This window comes from Ctenopharyngodon idella, chromosome 7 (assembly GCF_019924925.1).
Source record: "Ctenopharyngodon idella isolate HZGC_01 chromosome 7, HZGC01, whole genome shotgun sequence".
In the NCBI taxonomy this organism is placed as follows: Eukaryota; Metazoa; Chordata; class Actinopteri; order Cypriniformes; family Xenocyprididae; genus Ctenopharyngodon; species Ctenopharyngodon idella.
Window position 1 is genome coordinate 3163768 of NC_067226.1, and position 23002 is coordinate 3186769.

Sequence of the window (23002 nt, forward strand, 5' to 3'; positions counted from 1 at the left end):
TTTGAGTGATTTAAGGTATTAATCAATAATCAATATTGATCCTACTACATGTTACATGATATTAATTACTTCTTCAAGCTTCATTTACTTTACAGTACTTGTCATCTTCAAACAGAATAATGATGAATACTGTCTGTACCTCGTACTGTGAGAAAAGTACAACTTATCTATATGTTTTGGGGAAATATCCTGCTCAACCAACTTCAGCTTAGAGAAGCTATGCATCCTTTGTATCTGTATATGTGTGCTGGTATTCTTGTTACAGATCAGTATTGGTGAAAGATGAACAACTGGTGCCCAGAAACGCTTATCTGTGACCTAAGTCACTCTGTGCCTAAACCAGGGTCCTTCCGATGGAGATGTGCTACTGTCTATCAGTCCATGTGTGGACATTTTCTAAGTTTATCTATTTCTTAACCAATCAGAATCATTCAACCTGAAGTAATGACTAGTTAGTGGACTCTGTTAGAGTATAATTGATGCTGTATTGAATGTCTATGCAGGGCAGCCTATGCACTCCTTGTGAGTGTTGAAGCTGACTTCTGCTGATGAAACTGCAAACTATTCTTCAGTAAAATTTTCTTCAAATTATTATTTTTTTTAATATGACTCCTGGTCTTCATTCATCATTTATGGTCTTCGGGTCTTTAACTGTAAATTCCCCTACAATACATATACACTATATTGCTAGTATTGGGACACCCCTCCAAATCACTGAATTCAGGTGTTCCAATCACTTCCATGGCCACAGGTGTATAAAATCAAGCACTGCTTCTACAAACATTTGTGAAAGAATGGGTCGCTCTCAGGAGCTCAGTGAATTCAAGCGCTGTACCGTGATAGGTTGCTACCTGTGCAATAAGAAATTCCCTCACTACTAAATATCCCATGGTCAACTGTTAGTGCCATCATAACAAAGTGGAAGCAATTGGGAACAACAGCAACTCAGCCACTTAGTGGTCGGCCACGTAAAATCACAGAGTGGGGTCAGCGCATGCTGAGGCGCACAGTGCGCAGAAGTCGCCAACTTTCTGCAGAGTCAATAGCTACAGACCTCCAAACTTTGTGTGGCCTTCAGTTCCAGTGAAAGGAACTCTGAATGCTTCAGCATACCAAGACATTTTGGACAATTTCATGCTCCCAACTTTGTGGGAACAGTTTGGGGATGGCCCCTTCCTGTTCCAATATGACTGCGCACCAGTGCACAAAGCAAGGTCCATAAAGACATGGATGAGCGAGTTTGGTGTGGAGGAACTTGACTGGCCTGCACAGAGTCCTGACCTCAACCCGATAGAACACCTTTGGGATGAATTAGAGCGGAGACTGCGAGCCAGGCCTTCTCGCCAACATCACTGCCTGACCTCACAAATGCGCTTCTAGAAGAATGGTCCAAAATTGCCATAAACACACTCCTAAACCTTGTGGAAAGCCTTCCCAGAAGAATTGAGGCTGTTATAGCAGCAAAGGGTGGGCCAACTCCATATTAACCCCTACGGATTAAGAATGGGATGTCATTAAAGTTCATGTGCATGTAAAGGCATGTGTCCCAAAACCTTTGGCAATATAGTGTATAATTTTCATCTCACACATCATTGATCTACATTTAAATGTTTTTTTTTTTTTTTTTTTGCAACAGGACGTTTTCTATGCAGACTGTTATTTGATTTAATCAGTTCTTTTTAATATATAATTAGCATCAAACAAACAATATACTTCTTATTCACAGTGATTAAAGATTATTAAAAGAAAAGATTTATAACTACCTTTAAAGAGATAGTTCATCCAAAAATGAAAATGCTGTCTTTAATTACTCGTTCCAAACCCATAAGACTTTCGTTCATCTTCGAAACACAAATGAAGGTCTTTTTGATGAAATCTGAGTGTTTTCTGTTTTTGTGTGAACTAACCCTTTAAAGTAAAGACTTCCCCGAATTTATCCCCAATATTTTGTGACAGCTTGCAGCAGTAAAAAAAAAAAAAAAAGAAAAGGAAACACTTCAGTGTGCATTTTAGTTTACATTTTGTGAAATGCAAATACTACGGACCAAAACAAAGACTAGTACGTATTTAATAAAAAGGCACTTGTAAAATATTTTCCTTCGCTGTTGCGAAAGACACAAAGGAATAGTTAAAGGCATATGCCTGTTGACATTTGGGATAGTATGACGTACAGATCATTTAGCACACACCTTTAAAATAAAGTGAAACTGAAACTATATCACCTTAAAAAACATTACCTTTACTGAACATTAAGTTCTTCAGTCTCTGGTTTTAAATAACATGGACAATCAGTTCTGCTGTGTATTTTCTCCTAACAGTCAGAGGCAACACTAATAGACAGGTGAGAGGAATGAGTTTTCTTACGAGAAATCACATGATTATAGGCTATATGTGGTCATGTAGTCAAAACTCTTTGCTTGAAAATGCAAACTGAAATGCAAATATAATAAATTGTTCATTGTGTCAAAAGTGAAACTGAAATGAATTGCCTTGTCTGGAAAAAGCAACATTAGGGTCTTAAATGAAACCGAAAATATTTTTAACAGATAAAATACACCTTTAAAGGTAATATAGAGCATGTGATTCAAATTACAATGAACAGCCTCATGTTATCACTGTTTCTCCACTAACAGCCTTGACTTCCTCCAAATGTTGACAGGCAACTGCAGTGCCATATCAGGAGGTGTGCACTGACCCAGTCACCACTTCATATTGACACAACTTCTGTAGTGTCTGTATTGAAAGATGTTCAGTTTAAAGTCCGAATCCAAAACTGAAAACAAGCACAGATTCTTTAGAGGCGTCTGACAACATGAAGATGCAAAAAAAGTCCAAACAAACCTAATGTTTAGTGTGATGCCTGCCATGGGAATAAAAAACAAATGGCAGTAAAGTCATGTTTGCAATGTGTAATATCTTTCTGTGAGACTCACTTGGAAAATCACAAAACAGCAGCAAGGCTCAAAAGGCACAAACTGATCGACCCTGTGGAGAACCTGGAAGATTATATCTGCGGGAAACATGAAAAAAACCTGGAGTTATTCTGTCAAGATGACCAGACATTTCTCTGTCTGTTCTGCATTGAAGCAGGACACAAAACTCACAATATTGTTCCTATAGAACAAGAGAGTAAAATTAGGAGGGTGAGATATATGACACAAATATCTGAAGATATTTAAGTAACTAACATTCTCTGTAAATCAAACCAAATCTACAAATTCACTTAAAAGAAGGATTTGTCTGCTTTTTGTCCTCAGGCTCAGCTGGAAAAAACTCAAGCAGAAGTCAAGATGATGATCCAGGATAGAATGAGGAGATAAAAAAAACTCAGTGAAAACTAACAAGGTGCAGTTTCAGTGATTCAAAACTATGAATACTTGACATATGGTTTTTGTAATGATTGCTCACCTTGTGGAGCTGGGGCTACTGAATACTTAATATAAACCTTAGCTCTAATGTTTTTCTTAACCTAACCAGAACCACAGTGTCAAAATTCTCACTGCTCTGATCAACTGCATTGAAAGATGTCAATCTGAGCTTTTGGAAATGATGGAACAGAAGCAGAAAGCAGCAGAGAAACAGGCCGAAGAGCTCATTGAAGAGCTGGAGCAGGAAATCACTGAGCTGAAGAGGAGAGACATTGAGCTGGTGCAGCTCTTACACACTGAGGATCACCTGCACCTTCTACAGGTCACCATTCTTTACTCGGTAATATCTCTTAGAATTCTTTAATCAGAGCAAACCTCATGCTCAGGGATCTCCTCTCTCTTGCATTACTCCAGACTTGCTCATCTGCATGCAGCCCTCCACAAGTCAAGTCCTGGACCAACAACAACACTGATATGAACATAGATCTGAACTTTGGAGAAAGCTCTCCAGAGGCTTCAGGAAAACGTCAAAATGGAGCTGAAGAAATTCTTTGAAATCAGTAAGCATTAAGAAATTACATGAATCTTTAAAAAGTGTAGTTTTTCTACTTCCACAAGTGCACATTTTTTTTGGTTTAACGTTTTTTTTCTTTTTCTTTTTTTCTTTATAGTCCATTGTCCACACAGACCTTCAGTTGTTCAAGAACTAAACGTCTCTATACCAACATCAGAGTTTTCTGCATCAGTTCTTAGGAGTACTGATAGAGATTCTGTTCCCTCTCATCCATTACTGAAGTCTGAAAGTTCTTCAGTGATGGAGAAAAAAGATGGTAAGACAGACAGTAGAGGAGATCAGGATGCTTTTAACTCTTTTCGCTTTAAAATCTTACAGTAAGAACACTTACTACAGTTAGTGGGTTTTTTGTGCCATTTATCCAAAACTTTGGTATAGCACGCGTTCACACTTGGCAGGTTTGGTAGTGCGGTTCATTTGCCACCAAACAAGCTGGTTCATATTTCTGGCGAACCACACCAGAGTTTGTTTGAAAGCGGACTGAGACCCCCTGAAAAGGTTTCAAACAAACTCTGGTGTGGTTCGCCAGAAATATGAACGCAACACTGACCAAATACATCTAGACGAACCAAAAACAGAACGTCACAAGATGCGACACTAAAAAGGACAGAATGCTCAAGTATACCTGGTTCCTCTTGTCATAGAAGCTTCAAATCTATTTAAAAAAAAGGAAACCGAAAACACCCTATGCTACAACCTCTACAATCTCCACTACTCCATGCAACATTTCTTTTGCTGGTTAGGTGTTGATGATGATTAATGGTGGTGGATACTAACATTGATTATTTCTCCATTAGCAGATCTGAGCACAATTCAGAAACTTTATGCAGGTAACCTTTACATGATTAACATTAACAAAAGCTTAAATTTCTTTCAGATTGAGCCTTTAATTATATTCATCACTGTACGTGTGTTTCTCTTGCAGTGGATGTGATTTTGGATCCTAACACAGCTTACCCTAAACTCATCCTGTCTAAAGACGGGAAACAAGTGAGTCATGGTGGAACCTGGACAGATGTTTCCAATAACCCTGAGAGATTTGACTCCTCTGCCTGTGTCCTGGGAAAGGATGGGTTTTCCTGTGCGAAATTTTATTATGAGGTCGAGGTCGGTGAAAAAATGGAATGGGACTTAGGTGTGGCTAGAGAGTCCATTAGGAGAAAGGGGAAAATAAGAGTGTGCCCAGAGGATGGATTTTGGCGTATATGGCGGGATGGGGGGTGAATATATGGCTAATGAATCCTGTCCTGTTTCCCTTTCCCTGAAAGACAAGCCCCAGAAGGTGGGGCTGTTTGTGGATTATGAGGAGGGTCTGGTCTCCTTCTACAATGTGGAGACCAAGGCTCTTATCTACTCCTTCAATTGTCTGTCTTTTACTGAGAGAATCTATCCATTTTTCAGCCCTTGCAACAAAAGAAGAGATGTGAACACAAAGCCTCTGTTTATCTCAACTACTAGTTAGTGTAGCTATTAAATAATCAATGTTCCTTTAAAATATAACATTTACAACAAATAAATGTCATCGGTTACACACTGCCCTAAGATTGAACTTCAAAACTTCCATATAGATTTAATTGATTAGCTACATTCACACATCTGAATGTTTTGATGGATTAGGCTTACTTGTCTTTTATGCCATTTTTATTGTATTATAATAGTATGTTATTCAGTGGTGGTATTTTAACTATTCTTAAACTATTACATATTGCACTATTCTAGAACAGAAATTGTATGAAATATTGCATTATTCTAGCAAAAAAAAAAAATGTGTGGTGTGGTTGCACTACTTGTATTGTGTTCTTATTATTATTTAATTATTGATTATTCGCTCATTTTTTTTCCAAGTAGATTTCATTGTAAAAAATTTAATTTTAAAAAAAGGTAAGATTTGAGAGTGGCCAGAGAAGGACAAGAATTAATAATGTGAATGAAATGTGAATTGTGACGAATGCTTGTCCATATTTAATATTACTTTAATGTATGTAATCTTACTATTTAAAAATTATGATATCAATACATTTAACAGAACAACAGAAGGTACTCAAATGTAAAAAAAAAAATTAAAAAAAATTAAATGTTTATACAGTTATTTATCCACTAAAGTTGCAATACAAATATATATATATATATATATATATATATATATATATATATATATATACACACACACATTCTTGTTTATGTATTGACACAATGCAATCTCTATATCCTTGCCTAACCCTACCCATCACAACTAAAGTGTTGAAACCAAACCCTTACCCTAAACCTACCCTTAATCTAATTATAACTGTAACAGTGGCTGTTTGAGAGGAACGAGAGTAGGATCCAAGTGCAGTAAACATTTATTCAAACAAACATAATAAAAGTAAATCCAGGCAAAACTGATAAATCCAGACACGGGCAAGGAAGGCAAAACAAAACTGACAACAAACACGCGCACACGCTCCCGCACGCACGCACGCGCACACACACACGTAACATCACACACTTACTTGAATTGCTTCTATCATTACTGCTAACAAGGTTTAAATACCTTTTTCTTTATCTTTATCTTTATTATTTAACATAATATTTATAAACACTTACCCCCGGTTTCACAGACAATGCTTTAGTGTATTCCAGACTAAAATGCATATTTGAGCTGTTTTTACAACATATATTCAAATATGTCAGTGCCATTGTTTTGTCTCAAGATGCACATCAATAATGTTTTTTTTTTTTTTTTTCCCCTAAGGCATGTCCTTGAACTAAGGCCTAATCCTGGCTTAATCTAAGGTGTTGTTGGCAGTATTACGTAAGATTTACACAAATAATAAAACCAACCTTTACAGTGAAGTGAAACTGAAACCTTCCTTACTTCACTATAAAAACCTGTCGAGTTCTTGGTCCTGAATAAATGAGGAGCTGAGATCTGCTTTGTACTGTATTCTTCTCCTGAGTCCTGAGAAAACACTAACAGACAGGTGAGATTTCATAGACCAAAACTTAAAGTGATGTATTGTAAAGCAATTAACTTAACAATGTTACTTAAATATAAGATTAGATTATATAAATCTAAGAAAGAACAAACAGAGAACCATGTTGTATGTAGAATATAGGCTTTGTTAGAACAATAAGTGACATTTCACATGTAAATCAATCATGTAAATGATTATTTTTCATATAGATTTTACGGAGACTACGCCGGTTTCACACTGCAAGCGTAAGCAGCGCGTGAGCAGCGTGTATTTTTTTCGGCGTGCACGTTAATCAGTGAGTGCATTCACACCAGCAGCAGGAGCGTCGCGTGAGCAGCAGTAAAGCGGGGGTTTCGGCGCCGAGTCTATTTTTGCTGCGCTGCTGATGGACAAAATAAATATAATTTCACACAAAAAGTGTTCAAAATGCGCAGAATAAGCATGTCTAATGTGTTTTAACATGAATTTGAGTACGACAGAAAAGAAAATTAAGAATCAAAAATATTTATAGAAGATTTTCCCATTTAAACTTGTTTTTAATTATTCAGTTTGTGTTAAAGTATGGTGTACTATAAAAAACTAAAGTAAACTAGCCAGAAAATATGATCTATAATAACATTATATTAGTTATTACACAGAGATATATAGGCTGCAGCATTCCCAAATCAAACCCGAGTTTGCTGGCTTTTCTCGCTGAGTTTGCTGTCTTGTAAACTTGCACGCGTTATTTTACGTTTATTTTACGTTTATATATGAGTGTTGTACATCTTGCATGTTAACAAACTTTCAAGACAAGTTTATAAATGACCAACTTATAAAAACAAATTTATAGTTGTCTTTGTAAAGAAATGCTCACTTTATATGCAGCTTGGAGCCGCTGCTGTGACGCTGTACAAACGCTTCCAGTGTGAATACTCGCGCGTCTCTGCAGGTGCAGTTCACGCTCACGCGCCGCTAAGGCCGGGTTCACACCGCACGCGTTAGCAGAGTGTATTTTTTTCGGCGCCCATGTTAACAGATGAGAGCATTCACACCGCACGCAGAGGCTGCGCGGCAGCGCGTTGCAGGAGCAGAGCAGGAGCAGCAGTGCCGCGATCATTTCGGCGCTGGGTCTATTTTTGCTGCGCTGCTAATGCTCAACTAAAGTGAAAGTAGAAGATTTACTCATTTAAACTAGTTTTTAATTATTCAGTTTGGGTTAAAGTATGGTGTATTATAAAAAACTAAACTAAACTAGCCAGAAAATATGATATATATATAAACATTATTTTAGTTATTACACAGACAGCAATATAGGCTCTTGAATACCCAAATCAAACCCGAGTTTGCTGGCTTTTCTCGCTGAGTTTGCTGTGTTGTAAACATGTTCACGCGTCAGATTATGTAAAACACAAAGCTTACCTCATTTGTGTGCAGCAATGGATAACACAAGGCTATTTATTTTTATTTAACATTTATATGCGAGTGTTGTACACCTCCCCATGTTAACAAACGTTCAAGACTATCAAGTTTATAAATGACCAACTTATAAAAACAAATTTATAGTTGTCTTTGTAAAGAAATGCTCACTTTATATGCAGCTTGGAGCCGCTGCTGTGACGCTGTACAAACGCTTCCAGTGTGAATACTCGCGCGTCTCTGCAACTGCAGTTCACGCTCACGCGCCGCTGAAGCTTGCGGTGTGAAACTCACACTAGGCACGGTTGCCTCGAACCGAGCCCGAGCGCTATTGTCCCCCCTCCCCCTCCCCCTCCCCCGCTGGCCTGCACTCACACTGCACTTAAACGGTTAGTTCACCCATAAATAAAAATAATGTCATTTATTACTCACCCTCATGTCGTTCCACACCCGTAAGACCTTCGTTAATCTTCGGAACACAAATTAAGATATTTTTGTTGAAATCCGATGGCTCAGTGAGGCCTGCATAGCCAGCAATGACATTTCCTCTCTCAAGATCCATTAATGTACTAAAAACATATTTAAATCAGTTCATGTGAGTACAGTGGAGTGGCTCAATATTAATATTATAAAGCGACGAGAATATTTTTGGTGCGCCAAAAAAACTAAATAACGACTTATATGGTGATGGCCGATTTCAAAATGCGGCATCGGCATCTCGTAGCGGCACTTCCGTCGGCATCTCCAGCAGCCAGGGACTTCTTCGGCAGCTCTCCCTACAGCGGCATCTCCAGCGGCCGCGGCATCGGCATCTCGTAGCGGCACTTCCGGCGGCATCTCCAGCGGCCAGGGACTTCTTCGGCAGCTCTCCCTACAGCGGCATCTCCATTAGCCGCGGCATCGGAATTTAGAGCAGCCAGGGACTTTATTCGGCATCACCTGCCGCTGGCCCACATAATTCGATGTAATATATATATATATATTTTTTTTTTTAAAAAGTACATTTCATCAAAATACCATTATACCAGAAGACTACCATTTGTAATCATTTATCACAAATTTTGTTCAGTTAATACAGAAATTAATTTCTGATAGGCTATGCTGCACAAAGCTGAAATTGCGGCATCTGGTAGCGGCACTTCAGGTGGCATCTCCAGCGGCCACGGATATTCTCCGGCAGCTCTCGCTACAGCCGCATCTCGGAGCGGCATCTCCTGCAGCCACGGACTTTCTTCTTATTTTAAAAAGCTACATTGCAACAAAATAGCATTATATATCACAGGACTGTCATTTGTAAGCATTTATCATTAATTTTGTTAATACGTAGTTAGTTTCTGACGCTGCAGTAGCCTACATCAGAAAACGCTGAAATTACTGCGTGTGTATGGCAGTCTTGTGGTAGGCTATATTATGTAATGACAGTCCTGTGTAGGCTATAGCCTAATGTTATTTTATTCAAATGTAGTTAATATTACATTGAATTAATGTAATTGGCCAGCGGCGGGTGCTACAAACATAGACATCTGTCTACCTAAAATAAAAATATTTTATAAAACATAGCCAAGTAAAACGCTCAACGTGACAATACAAACAACAATAACATCAGAAATGGATTTTAATTGTTAGCGCTCCGCTTAAAGACGGTCTGGGATTCGTGATCGCGCTATTTCAACTAGCCTATTAAAGTCAGCGCGCCGCAAAGGCGCGCACCATTATTTCAGAGTGACAGTATGATATTAATACAATATTTCTGCTCAAAACATATTCTGTTGTGACCTAATGCAGATATTAAAATAAACTGACGCATAAATGTATATTATGAGACCGAACGAAGAACCGTCACCGTAAGGTGGGAATTATTATGACGCAATATTGACTGATGGATTGGCAGATAATCTTTCTGCGAGTCATTAATAATTTTCTATTCTATCTAAAGAAATGTGAGGTAAACATGTGAATAGCTTACACATTTCTCAAAATATGCGTAATTTGGACTAAATGTTGGACTGTTGTGTGCAGAAGCACTGTGATCAAAAATAAATGTGATCATAAATAAACTACCGATTGATTTTGTATTCCTATCAGAAAATAAGAATTACAGGTGCTGGTCATATAATTAGAATATCACCAAAAAGTTGATTTATTTCACTAATTCCATTCAAAAAGTGAAACTTGTATATTATATTTATTCATTACACACAGACTGATATATTTCAAATGTTTATTTCTTTTAATTTTGATGATTATAACTGACAACTAAGGAAAATCCCAAATTCAGTATCTCAGAAAATTAGAATATTGTGAAAAGGTTCAATATTGAAGACACCTGGTGCCACACTCTAATCAGCTAATTAACTCAAAACACCTGCAAAGGCCTTTAAATGGTCTCTCAGTCTAGTTCTGTAGGCTACACAATCATGGGGAAGACTGCTGACTTGACAGTTGTCCAAAAGACGACCATTGACACCTTGCACAAGGAGGGCAAGACACAAAAGGTCATTGCAAAAGAGGCTGGCTGTTCACAGAGCTCTGTGTCCAAGCACATTAATAGAGAGGCAAAGGGAAGGATAAGATGTGGTAGAAAAAAGTGTACAAGCAATAGGGATAACCGCACCCTGGAGAGGATTGTGAAACAAAACCCATTCAAAAATGTGGGGGAGATTCACAAAGAGTGGACTGCAGCTGGAGTCAGTGCTTCAAGAACCACTACGCACAGACGTATGCAAGACATGGGTTTCAGCTGTCGCATTCCTTGTGTCAAGCCACTCTTGAACAACAGACAGCGTCAGAAGAGCTGGGCTAAAGACAAAAAGGACTGGACTGCTGCTGAGTGGTCCAAAGTTATGTTCTCTGATGAAAGTAAATTTTGCATTTCCTTTGGAAATCAGGGTCCCAGAGTCTGGAGGAAGAGAGGAGAGGCACACAATCCACATTGCTTGAGGTCCAGTGTAAAGTTTCCACAGTCAGTGATGGTTTGCGGTGCCATGTCATCTGCTGGTGTTGCTCCACTGTGTTTTCTGAGGTCCAAGGTCAACACAGCCGTATACCAGGAAGTTTTAGAGCACTTCATGCTTCCTGCTGCTGACCAACTTTATGGAGATGCAGATTTCATTTTCCAACAGGACTTGGCACCTGCACACAGTGCCAAAGCTACCAGTACCTGGTTTAAGGACCATGGTATCCCTGTTCTTAATTGGCCAGCAAACTCGCCTGACCTTAACCCCATAGAAAATCTATGGGGTATTGTGAAGAGGAAGATGCGATATGCCAGACCCAACAATGCAGAAGAGCTGAAGGCCACTATCAGAGCAACCTGGGCTCTTATAACACCTGAGCAGTGCCACAGACTGATCGACTCCATGCCACGCCGCATTGCTGCAGTAATTCAGGCAAAAGGAGCCCCAACTAAGTATTGAGTGCTGTACATGCTCATACTTTTCATGTTCATACTTTTCAGTTGGCCAAGATTTCTAAAAATCCTTTCTTTGTATTGGTCTTAAGTAATATTCTAATTTTCTGAGATACTGAATTTGGGATTTTCCTTAGTTGTCAGTTATAATCATCAAAATTAAAAGAAATAAACATTTGAAATATATCAGTCTGTGTGTAATGAATGAATATAATATACAAGTTTCACTTTTTGAATGGAATTAGTGAAATAAATCAACTTTTTGATGATATTCTAATTATATGACCAGCACCTGTAGGTCTACAAAGCTGAAATTTCGGCATCTCCTGCAGCCACGGACTTTCTCCGGCAGCTGTCGCTGTTTATAGCACCTGCCGCTGGCCAATTACATTAATTCGATGTCATATTTTCACTTAAAAAACTGCATTTGAACAAAATAACATTAAGCTATATACGCAGGACTGTCATTACATAATATAGCCTACCACAAGACTGCCATACACACGCAGTAATTTCAGCGTTCTCTGATGTAGGCTACTGCAGCGTCAGAAACGTATTAACAAAATTAATAAATGCTTACAAATGACAGTCCTGTGATATATAATGCTATTTTGTTGCAATGTAGCTTTTTAAAATAAGAAGAAAGTCCGTGGCTGCAGGAGATGCCGCTCCGAGATGCGGCTGTAGCGAGAGCTGCCGGAGAATATCCGTGGCCGCTGGAGATGCCACCTGAAGTGCCGCTACAAGATGCCGATGCCGCGGCCGCTGGAGATGCCGCTCTAGCGACAGCTGCCGAAGAAGTCCCTGGCTGCGGGAGATGCCACCGGAAGTGCCGCTGCGAGATGCCGATGCCGCATTTTGCGCCAGCCCCTGCTGGGCAAACTGCTGAAATCATGTTACTTTGGCGCTCCGAACCGCTGATTCGACACGCTGATTCATAATGCTCCGCTTCCTGACGCAGTGTTTTGAAATCGGCCATCACTATATAAGTCATTATTTTGGGGTTTTTTGGCACACCAAAAATATTCTCGTCGCTTTATAATATTAATATTGAACCACTGTACTCACATGAACTGATTTAAATATGTTTTTAGTACATTAATGGATCTTGAGAGAGGAAATGTCATTGCTGGCTATGGAGGCCTCACTGAGCCATCGGATTTAATCAAAAATATCTTAATTTGTGTTCCGAAGATTAAAATCACCCAAAAATGAAAATTCTGTCATTAATTACTCACCCTCATGTCGTTCCACACCCGTAAGACCTTTGTTCATCTTCGGAACACAAATTAAGATATTTTTGATAAAATCCGATGGCTCAGTGAGGCCTCCATTGACAGCAAGCTAATTAACACTTTCAAATGCCCAGAAAGGTACTAAAAACATATTTAAAACAGTTCATGTGAATACGGTGGTTCAACCTTAATGTTATGAAGCAACGAGAATACTTTTTGTACTTGATGGGCGATTTCAAAACACCGCTTCATGAAGCTTCAAAGCTTTATGAATCATTGGTTTCAAATGAACCACTGAAATTAAAAAACATTTCGAAACACTTATCATGTAACGAAGCCTCGTTTACTGAAATCACCTGACTTTGGCAGTTTGATACACGCTCCGAACCACTGATTCGAAACAAAAGATTTGTAAAGCTTCGAAGCTTCATGAAGCAGTGTTTTGAAATCACCCATCACTAGATATTGTTGAATGAAGTTGTTATTTTGTTTTTTTGGCACACAAAAAATATTTTCGTCACTTCATAACATTAAGGTTGAACCACTGTAGTCACATGAACTGTTTTAAATATGTCTTTAGTAGCTTTCTTGGCATTTGAAAGTGTTTATTATCTTGCTGTCAATGGAGGCCTCACTGAGCCATCAGATTTTATCAAAAATATCCTAATTTGCGTTCCGAAGATGAACGAAGGTCTTACGGGTTTGGAACGACATGAGGGTGAGTGATTAATGACAGAATTTTCATTTTTGAGTGAACTAACCCTTTAATGGCTTTTCTACCTTGTTAAATAATATATAGAGCCTATATAGAGCCTCATGGTGTCACTGTTTCTCCAGTAACAGCCATGACTTCCTTCAGCTCATCACTCTCTGATGAGCTGCTCCAGTGCCATATATGTCTGGAGGTGCTCATTGACCCAGTCACCACTTCATGCGGACACAACTTCTGTATCAGCTGTATCGAGGCATGCTGGGAAAGTGGACAAGGCTTTCTGTGCCCTTTCTGTAAGGAAGAGTTTGAAAGTAAACCAGAATTGAAGATAAATGCAGCATTTAAAAAGGTTGTTGACCGTTTCAATGTGCATCGACGGCCAAAGAAACTTCAACACCAAACAAAACATTTTCAACAACTTTTATGTGATGTCTGCTCTGAAAACAAGCAAAGGGCAGTAAAGTCTTGTTTGCATTGTGTAACATCTTTCTGCAAGATTCACCTTGATACTCACAAAACTGCACCAAGGCTCATAAGGCACAAACTGATCAACCCCGTGGAGAACCTGGAAGATTATATCTGCGGGAAACATGATAAACCACTGGAGATGTTCTGCAGAGATGACCAGACCTGTCTATGTCTGTTTTGCACTGAAACAGTACATAAGACTCATAATGCTGTTCCTATAGAGGAAGAAAGTGAACACAGGAAGGTGAGACTAAAAGCTTAGAATATATTTTATCATATTTATTCTATTCTACTTAAAGGAACTGTTCACACAATAATGTATTTACTCATCTCCATGTCATTCCAACTTCTCCTGTGAAACAAAGATCAGCTCTTTTTCATTCCAAAAAGGCAATGCTGATTTATAATGTCAAGCTTCAAAAAGACAAACAAGCAGCATAAAAGTATCATAAAAGTAGTCCATAAGACTCACATATTATAATAATTTTTGTGAGTCAAACAGTCCACAATTTAAGTTATTGGCTGATAATTTTCTCCACCACAAAGCTCTGAAAGAAACTATAAAAACTGCACATTGAAACTACAGGAAAATATCAGTTAATAATTTAAATTTTGGCTTGTTCTTCACAGAATGATACACACATGAGTGTGGGTTTTTTAATGATGACAAATTTTTCAAGTCTGGGGTGATCTATTCCTATTCTATTTAAAAAATGAACCGTACTGCCAAAGTATAAATCAAATAAAGCATTGTAAAGTAAATTCAGTTGGGGAAATCCACCAAATCACTGAAAAGAATATTTTTAGGATAGTAAGAGAACAGTTTAATACAGGTAAGGTTTACACTTTTTGCATTTGCTTTAACATAATATTGCTTTCTGTCCTCAGGTTCAACTGGAAAAGACACAGGCAGAAATCAAGGTGATGATCCAGGACAGAAATAAGAAGATTAAGGAGACAAAAAACTTAGTGAAGTCCAAAAAGGTGTGTCGTTGCTGACAAAAACATTACTATAAAAATACAAACTGGCATATTTTTGAGTCCTAAAGCGTGGTGGAAAGAATAGTTTGGAATTTGATTGTGATTTGACTGTCTAATATTCTTCTCAACATGAACAGAGCACCACAGAGAGAAATAAAGCAAATAAAGTTGAGCTGTTCGCTGATCTGATCCACTCCATTGAGAGATGTCAGAATGAGCTGCTGGAGGTGATGGAGCAGAAGCAGAAAGCAGCAGAGACACAGGCCGAAGAGCTCATTAAAGAGTTAGAGCAGGAGATCACTGAGCTGAAGAGGAGAGACACTGAGCTGGAGCAGCTCTTACACACTGAGGATCACTTACACCTCCTACAGGTCAGTGTCCCTCTGTCTGCTCACATCATAGGACAACACTCCTCATTCTAAAGCAATTCTCCTCTCCTGCATTTCTCCAGGTTTACTCATCTATGTGCAGCCCTCCACAAGTCAAGACCCGGACGAACATCAACATTAACATAGATCTACTGAACACAGAAACTCTAGAGAAAGCCCTTACTTGCCTCAAGAAAAAAGTCAACAAGGAACTGAAAAAAATCCATGAGATCAGTAAGCATTATGGAAGTGAATTTATATATGAACCAGCATTCTCAATCAATTCTGAATGGTGCAAAACCAGCATGCTTCTAACTGACTTGATCCTAATTATTTAAGAGGATTATCATGTTTAAATTATACAAGAATATCCACAGTTAGACCACTGAGAGATTTCTAAACAAGTATTAGTACTTTAAATTGCTATTAAAAGTGTAGTAAGCGATTTCTGAGAAATGCTGTTGAAAGTGGATCGGACCAAGCACTACAACACGCTTGTAGCCAATCAGCAGTAGGAGGTGTATTCACTCATGATGGAGGAGGAGAGAGAGTGAGCAAGAGTGAGATTTGAAGAAAGACTGTAGAAAGAGACATGGCTGAGAGACATTACAAAAGAAAGGTCAGAGGAATATCACTGGAAAGAGAAGGGTTACGATTAGGCAAGCGCTTTAGGACCCGCATTAATATTAGAAAAGCTTTCCAGCGCTGGCGAGACCTGAAGGAGAGCAATGAAGGGAGGGGTGTGTTTGTTTGGACTGATTAAAGATTGTTCTAGTCGACTATTAGTCAATCATTTAAGCCATTAGTCTACTAATCGCACGTTTATATTAATTTAATTACTTTAATATATACTGAGAAGAATACTAAACCATAATGAGCGTTTAATATACAGGTGCTGGTCATATAATTAGAATATTATCAAAAAGTTGATTTATTTCACTAATTCCATTCAAAAAGTGAAACTTGTATATTATATTCATTCATTACACACAGACTGATATATTTCAAATGTTTATTTCTTTTCATTTTGATGATTATAACTGACAACTAAGGAAAATCCCAAATTCAGTATCTCAGAAAATTAGAATATTGTGAAAAGGTTCAATATTGAAGATACCTGGTGCCACACTCTAATCAGCTAATTAACTCAAAACACCTGCAAAGGCCTTTAAATGGTCTCTCAGTCTAGTTCTGTAGGCTACACAATCATGGGGAAGACTGCTGACTTGACAGTTGTCCAAAAGACGACCATTGACACCTTGCACAAGGAGGGCAAGACACAAAAGGTCACTGCAAAAGAGGCTGGCTGTTCACAGAGCTCTGTGTCCAAGCACATTAATAGAGAGGCGAAGGGAAGGAAAAGATGTGGTAGAAAAAAGTGTACAAGCAATAGGGATAACCCCACCCTGGAGAGGATTGTGAAACAAAACCCATTCAAAAATGTGGGGGAGATTCACAAAGAGTGGACTGCAGCTGGAGTCAGTGCTTCAAGAACCACTACGCACAGACGTATGCAAGACATGGGTTTCAGCTGTCGCATTCCTTGTGTCAAGCCACTCTTGAACAACAGACAGCATCAGAAGCGTCTCGCCTGGGCTGAAGACAAAAAGGACTGGACTGCTGCTGAGTGGTCCAAAGTTATGTTCTCTGATGAAAGTAAATGTTGCATTTCCTTTGGAAATCAGGGTCCCAGAGTCTGGAGGAAGAGAGGAGAGGCACACAATCCATGTTGCTTGAGGTCCAGTGTAAAGTTTCCACAGTCAGTGATGGTTTGGGGTGCCATGTCATCTGCTGGTGTTGGTCCACTGTGTTTTCTGAGGTCCAAGGTCAACGCAGCCGTATACCAGGAAGTTTTAGAGCACTTCATGCTTCCTGCTGCTGACCAACTTTATGGAGATGCAGATTTCATTTTCCAACAGGACTTGGCACCTGCACACAGTGCCAAAGCTACCAGTACCTGGTTTAAGGACCATGTTATCCCTGTTCTTAATTGGCCAGCAAACTCGCCTTACCTTAACCCCATAGAAAATCTATGGGGTATTGTGAAGAGGAAGATGCGATATGCCAGACCCAACAATGCAGAAGAGCTGAAGGCCACTATCAGAGCAACCTGGGCTCTTATAACACCTGAGCAGTGCCACAGACTAATCGACTCCATGCCACGCCGCATTGCTGCAGTAATTCAGGCAAAAGGAGCCCCAACTAAGTATTGAGAGCTGTACATGCTCATACTTTTCATGTTCATACTTTTCAGTTGGCCAAGATTTCTAAAAATCCTTTCTTTGTTTTGGTCTTAAGTAATATTCTAATTTTCTGAGATACTGAATTTGGGATTTTCCTTAGTTGTCAGGTATAATCACCAAAATTAAAAGAAATAAACATTTGAAATATATCAGTCTGTGTGTAATGAATGAATATAATATACAAGTTTCACTTTTTAAATGGAATTAGTGAAATAAATCAACTTTTTGATGATATTCTAATTATATGACCAGCACCTGTATATAGGCATTTTGTAGCCTATTCCGCGCTCAAGCGTACGCATAAAGCTTGCTGCAAAGCACTAGCAAAAGTAATGATTATGAATGTGTCAGGAAAAAAATAGCAAGGAGACATTTTAGCTATTTATTAATACTCTTATCTGTATGACCAAAAATGACGGAGTTGTTTCCGCTGTTATCAGAAAAAAATGCAAAAGATTGCGCCGGCGCCTCAATGTCAGCGCGCTAATACTTTAGCTTCCATACTCTGCACAAAAACTTGGATATGTGCCTAATAATAGCGCAAACTTATCTAGGTTAACATTAGAGAGAGCGAGCATTTAAAGTTGCTACTACTTACATGTTTCGAATGATAAGCCATATTTGAGGTCGATGGATGATAGGCGAACATTTGGATTTCCTGCCCGACATACTGTAATTACCACATGGACCCGCCATTAACGATCTGTCCCTCACGGACAGCGTGACTTCGCCACAACTTTTTTTTGCCTGCGACTAACCGACTAATAAAAATTTTTGGTCGACTAAGCCTCTTCTAGACGATTAGAATTTAGTCAACTATTAGGGGGCAGCCCTAGAAATACCAACAGTGTTTCTCAGAAATTGCTTACTGTACCTTTAAATGTGACTGCAAGTCAACTTAAATATATGCTCAGGTTTTTTTTTTTTTTTTTTTGTCACATTCCTGATTGCCAGCAACATTTTGTATAAGCTGCAGCTATCTAATGGTGTGTTTTGCTCAGTTCTTAATCTAGTGATAAAATAAGGCTTGCATCAGTCTTGTTGTTCACTAAACATTTAAACATCTCAGTAAATTTTCACATTTACTTTCACAGCTCAACTTTCTGTTATTCAAGGATTCAACTTCATTCTACCAACATCACAACCTTCAGCCAATAGGATATTTGTATTTGGCAGCACTAACACAGATTCCGTTACCTCAAGTCCTTTATGGGTACCTAAAAGTTCTTTAGTGACTGAAAAAAAGAATGAGACTGTGAATTTGAGAACACAGCACAGCACCCTGACAGAGATTTCAAAAATCAAAACAAGCAAAGTTCAGACAGAGGGCAAAATCTACTTTACTCTGGGTAAAACAGACTGCAGCACTCCCTCAACGAAGAGAGTGGGAATGATTAATGAACAAGTGAAGGTCTCACGCTTCGGTGTGGGTACTTCTCCATTAGCAGATCTGAGCTCAATACAGAAACTTTACGAAGGTAAGATAAATATGAATAATAATAACATGAGATTCAGGGCTGCTTGTAATGCATTCATCGCCTTACCTGTCTTTCTATTGCAGTGTATGTGATTTTGGATCCTGACACAGCTTACCCTAAACTCATCCTGTCTAAAGACAGGAAACAAGTGAGGCATGGTGGAACCTGGACAGATGTTCCCAATAACCCTGAGAGATTTGACTCCTTTGCCTGTGTCTTGGGAAAGGATGGGTTTTCCTGTGGGAGGTTTTACTTTGAGGTCCAAGTCAGTGATAAGACTGAATGGGATTTAGGTATGGCTAGAGAGTCCATTAGGAGAAAGGGGAAAATAAGAGTGTGCCCAGAGAATGGGTTTTGGTGTATATGGCTAAGGAATGGCTGTGAATATATGGCTAATGAATCCTGTCCTGTTCCCCTTTCCCTGAAAGACAAGCCCCAGAAGGTGGGGCTGTTTGTGGATTATGAGGAGGGTCTGGTCTCCTTCTACAATGTGGAGACCAAGGCTCTTATCTACTCTTTCACTGGTCTGTCTTTTACTGAGAGAATCTATCCATTTTTCAGCCCTTGCAACACAAGAGGTGATACGAACTCAAAGCCTCTGATTATCTCTACTGTTAATAAGTCTAATTATTAGGGATGCACCGATACTCGTGGAAGCTCGTGTACTTGTAGCTACTCGTACTCGTAAAAATACCCCCGATACCAAAGACCGATACCTCGCGTGACGTAACTGACAGAATTTTCCATGCACAGAGACACTGACGGCATCTTTCATAGGCAAGCTCTGTTATCCTGGTTACTGGCGTAATAAACACAATTTCTCTCCCCACAGATGTTTGATATGGAATAATAAAGATATTAAATACAAGAATACAACACTTTTTTTCAATATTGGTTTAGAAACAACATTTTATTGGTGACACAGTTGTTTCGCCATGATGGTCACTTACTTTCATATGGAGAATTTCTAAATAAATTCAAACTTCCTATATCTGCAAAGGATTATGCAGTTGTTTTTGATGCTATACCTTCTGGTCTCCTTCAGCTGTTGCGAGGTGCTAATGCTGTTGATTTGGATGCAACTATTGATTTTAATTTAAGGTTAGGTGGTATAAGTATTGTTGATAAAAAATGCAACAATAAATTCCTTAGACAGATTTGTCATTCACTTAGGATACCCCCAGCTAAAAGCTTTTGGAATTCATTAAGTGGGAGAAGGCTTTTTTAGTTTCCAGGAGATACTGTGTCACCAATAAGATTCATGAGGTTTCATTTAAAATTATTCATTGTATTTACCCAGTTAATCAGGTTATAAAAAGATTTAAGAAAGATATTGATTTGAAATGTCTGTTTTGTAATTTGAATGATGAGACTATTTATCATCTTTTTTTTTATTTCAGTGTATTTGCACTAAATTGTTCTTTTGTGATTTTGAGGTCTTTTTTAAGGAGATCTCTGGAACTGACATTAATCTGAAGGACAAAAATATTTTATTTTTTTATGATAAGCCTTTAGAAAAGAAAATTTGTTTTGTTCTTAATTTGTTTATTATTTTAGGGAAATATCACATTCATAAATGTCGATGGGCAAAAAATACACCTAGTTTAATACAATTTAAATTTGAGCTTTGTCATTATCTTAAGTCATCGGAGGGTGTAAGGAACAGCAAAGCAAAAAAGACTATAAACTGTTGTAAGGCCTTGAAATTCTATCCTTTTTAAAAATCTTTGTATTTATTTTGTAATTAGAGCTATGGATTTGATTTCAATACCCCTGTGTATATAGTTATTTATCTTTGTATTATCTGTCTTTAATTTATTATTATTATTATTATTTTTTATTATTTTTATTTTTATTTTTTTTGGTACTATTGTTATTTTTGTTTTGTAATGTATGTTTTTTACTGATTTTCTTGCTGCTGCTGTTATTATTATTATTATTATTTTGTATTATTGTAATTTTTATTTGTTTTGGGGGTTTTTTTTGCTTGTTTGTTTGTTTATTTGTTTTTTGTTTTGTTACTGAATAAAGCATTTAAAAAAGTGAGAGACACCGACGGCAGCAGCAGAAACAATGTCAGCCTCAGGGTTGTGGAAATACTTCAAAATTAATGATGACAACCCACACATTGAGAACTGCATGCTTTCAATCACAATTCGTTATCGATTAGTGAACGCGGGATAGGCGGAATCGCGCTAAATGACACAGACCAGACGCGCTCTCTCGCGCGCGCGTGCGATCCCAGTTCTCTCAGACAGCGCGCGATCAGTTCTCCTCGCGCCTGAATGGTCAAATGCATAGTTGTCAAAATGTCCATCATGTGGAGTATCTCACGTAAATACAGTCGGTTATGGCTTAAGTCGACGTAAACATTTGGGTGAAAACAGGATATGTGTCAGTATCCATGGATTCGGTCTTAAAGGGACCGTAGCCTATATTTGTCATTAATGTTAATAAAACAACAAAAGATGTTAAATAAAGGTATACATGGTAAATAAACCTACTGTATCTGAAAAAAAAAGTTTATTTAATTTGTATCTCTATAGTATTTGTTGTATTGTTTGTAAATTTTTTTCCCCGAAAAGGCATAAAAATCTGTATGTATTTGTTAACTGTTAGTTGTAATAAGTGTTTTGAGTAATTCGCTGTATGTTGATGATAATGCAACAGAGAGAGAGAGTTTAATGCGCACTTCTTGTGCTCTGTAATGTTTAGCTTTTGTGGTGATTTGTTTGGAGTGAAAACGGACGCAATAAACTTAATAAAACATCGGTAAAGGTTTGGTCATTATTCGGATAGGGTCTGCTACACTTATGAAAGTTACAGAAGTTATTTAGTCAAGAATAGTGTGTGATTTTTTGTTATTTGATTAACATTAAGCGCAGACAGCTCAGTGCCTTCACGCAGTTAATTAATAAACCATCGGTTTGTCATATCAGCCTTTTTCCTCCTACAGCCGATATGCCTATGGTTGTAAATTGAGCAAAAATCGGCCGATAAATATCGGCGGCCGATACATCGGTGCATCCCTAATTTTTAGTAATAATAAAGAAGCTGTCTTACATTCATTAGTCTCACTGTGCTTGGAAAACTGCAACATCACCAAAAAAAAAAAAAAAAAAGAGAGAGAGAGAGAGAGAGAGAGAGAGAGAGAGATTAATAAATGTATAGGCATCGGTGTCGACCAGTACCAGAAAAAAAGTATCTGTACTCATACTCAGTCCTTAAAAAATGTTATCGATGCATCCCTACTAATTATCCTATGTTTCTGTAGAAAATAAGTAATACAACAACAGAAAGGCCATTGTTTAGTGAACACACAATTATGATTATGATTAAAAACACACTAATTAAAGCTGTTGTCCGTAACTTTTTTTTAGTTAAAAATGATCCAAAATCAATTTTTGAGCAAGTACATAACCGGACAGTGTTCAAAACTATCTCCTTACCTTAGCCCGATTCACAACGATCAGCTTGTAATAATGTTTTGTAATTCGGGTGGTACTGGTGGGTTTCCGCAGGAAGTTCGAGCATGCAGCCGTTCAATTTTGCGTCTTTGCGTCATTACATCACGTCTGTTTACATAAAGAATGAGGCCCAGCTAGTAGGCTATATCATGTGAGGATGCTTCCACAGCAGTTGGAATAATTAAACTTATTTTGATGGGGGATTGTTTGATTGACAAATGGACAATTAGAGACTGTACAGAAATTGAAATCTACAGGTAACGCTAATACACACTAAATACATGTAGTCACACAATGCTGATGTTGTTAACTAACAATTTGAGAACAAAGTATAACAATAATAA

At 38.2% G+C, this 23002-nt stretch overlaps 1 protein-coding gene and 1 pseudogene across 4 annotated transcripts; both read left to right on the forward strand.

Annotated features, from left to right (window-relative positions):
* The first annotated feature begins 1196 nt into the window (after window positions 1–1196).
* LOC127515705 (tripartite motif-containing protein 29-like) lies at window positions 1197–4258 on the forward strand (annotated as a pseudogene).
* Window positions 4259–6775: 2517 nt separating this feature from the next.
* On the forward strand, window positions 6776–22347 carry LOC127515700 (tripartite motif-containing protein 75-like). 4 transcript variants are annotated; one of them, XM_051899631.1, is made up of 7 exons: window positions 6776–6905; window positions 13779–14365; window positions 15010–15105; window positions 15240–15473; window positions 15554–15704; window positions 18808–19191; window positions 19275–22347. In XM_051899631.1, exons 2-7 carry the CDS (start codon window positions 13787–13789, stop codon window positions 19823–19825), a joined length of 1995 nt encoding a protein of 664 aa, XP_051755591.1. In that variant the 5' UTR covers window positions 6776–6905; window positions 13779–13786; the 3' UTR covers window positions 19826–22347. The 4 variants fall into 4 exon arrangements, with proteins under 4 accessions (XP_051755591.1, XP_051755594.1, XP_051755590.1 ...); XM_051899634.1 differs by having other exon boundaries at window positions 6808–6905; window positions 14150–14365; XM_051899630.1 differs by lacking the exon at window positions 6776–6905 and adding an exon at window positions 13116–13659.
* Window positions 22348–23002: the final 655 nt, after the last annotated feature.

Bases quoted from the DNA above. Each gene is read 5' to 3' on its own strand.
- LOC127515700 (XM_051899630.1), top strand. From the start codon at position 13,512: ATGTCTTTAGTAGCTTTCTTGGCATTTGAAAGTGTTTATTATCTTGCT. The intron at 13,660-13,778 runs GTGAGTGATTAA...CTGTTTCTCCAG, and splicing joins GGGTTTGGAACGACATGAGG to TAACAGCCATGACTTCCTTC. The intron at 15,705-18,807 runs GTAAGCATTATG...TTACTTTCACAG, and splicing joins GAAAAAAATCCATGAGATCA to CTCAACTTTCTGTTATTCAA.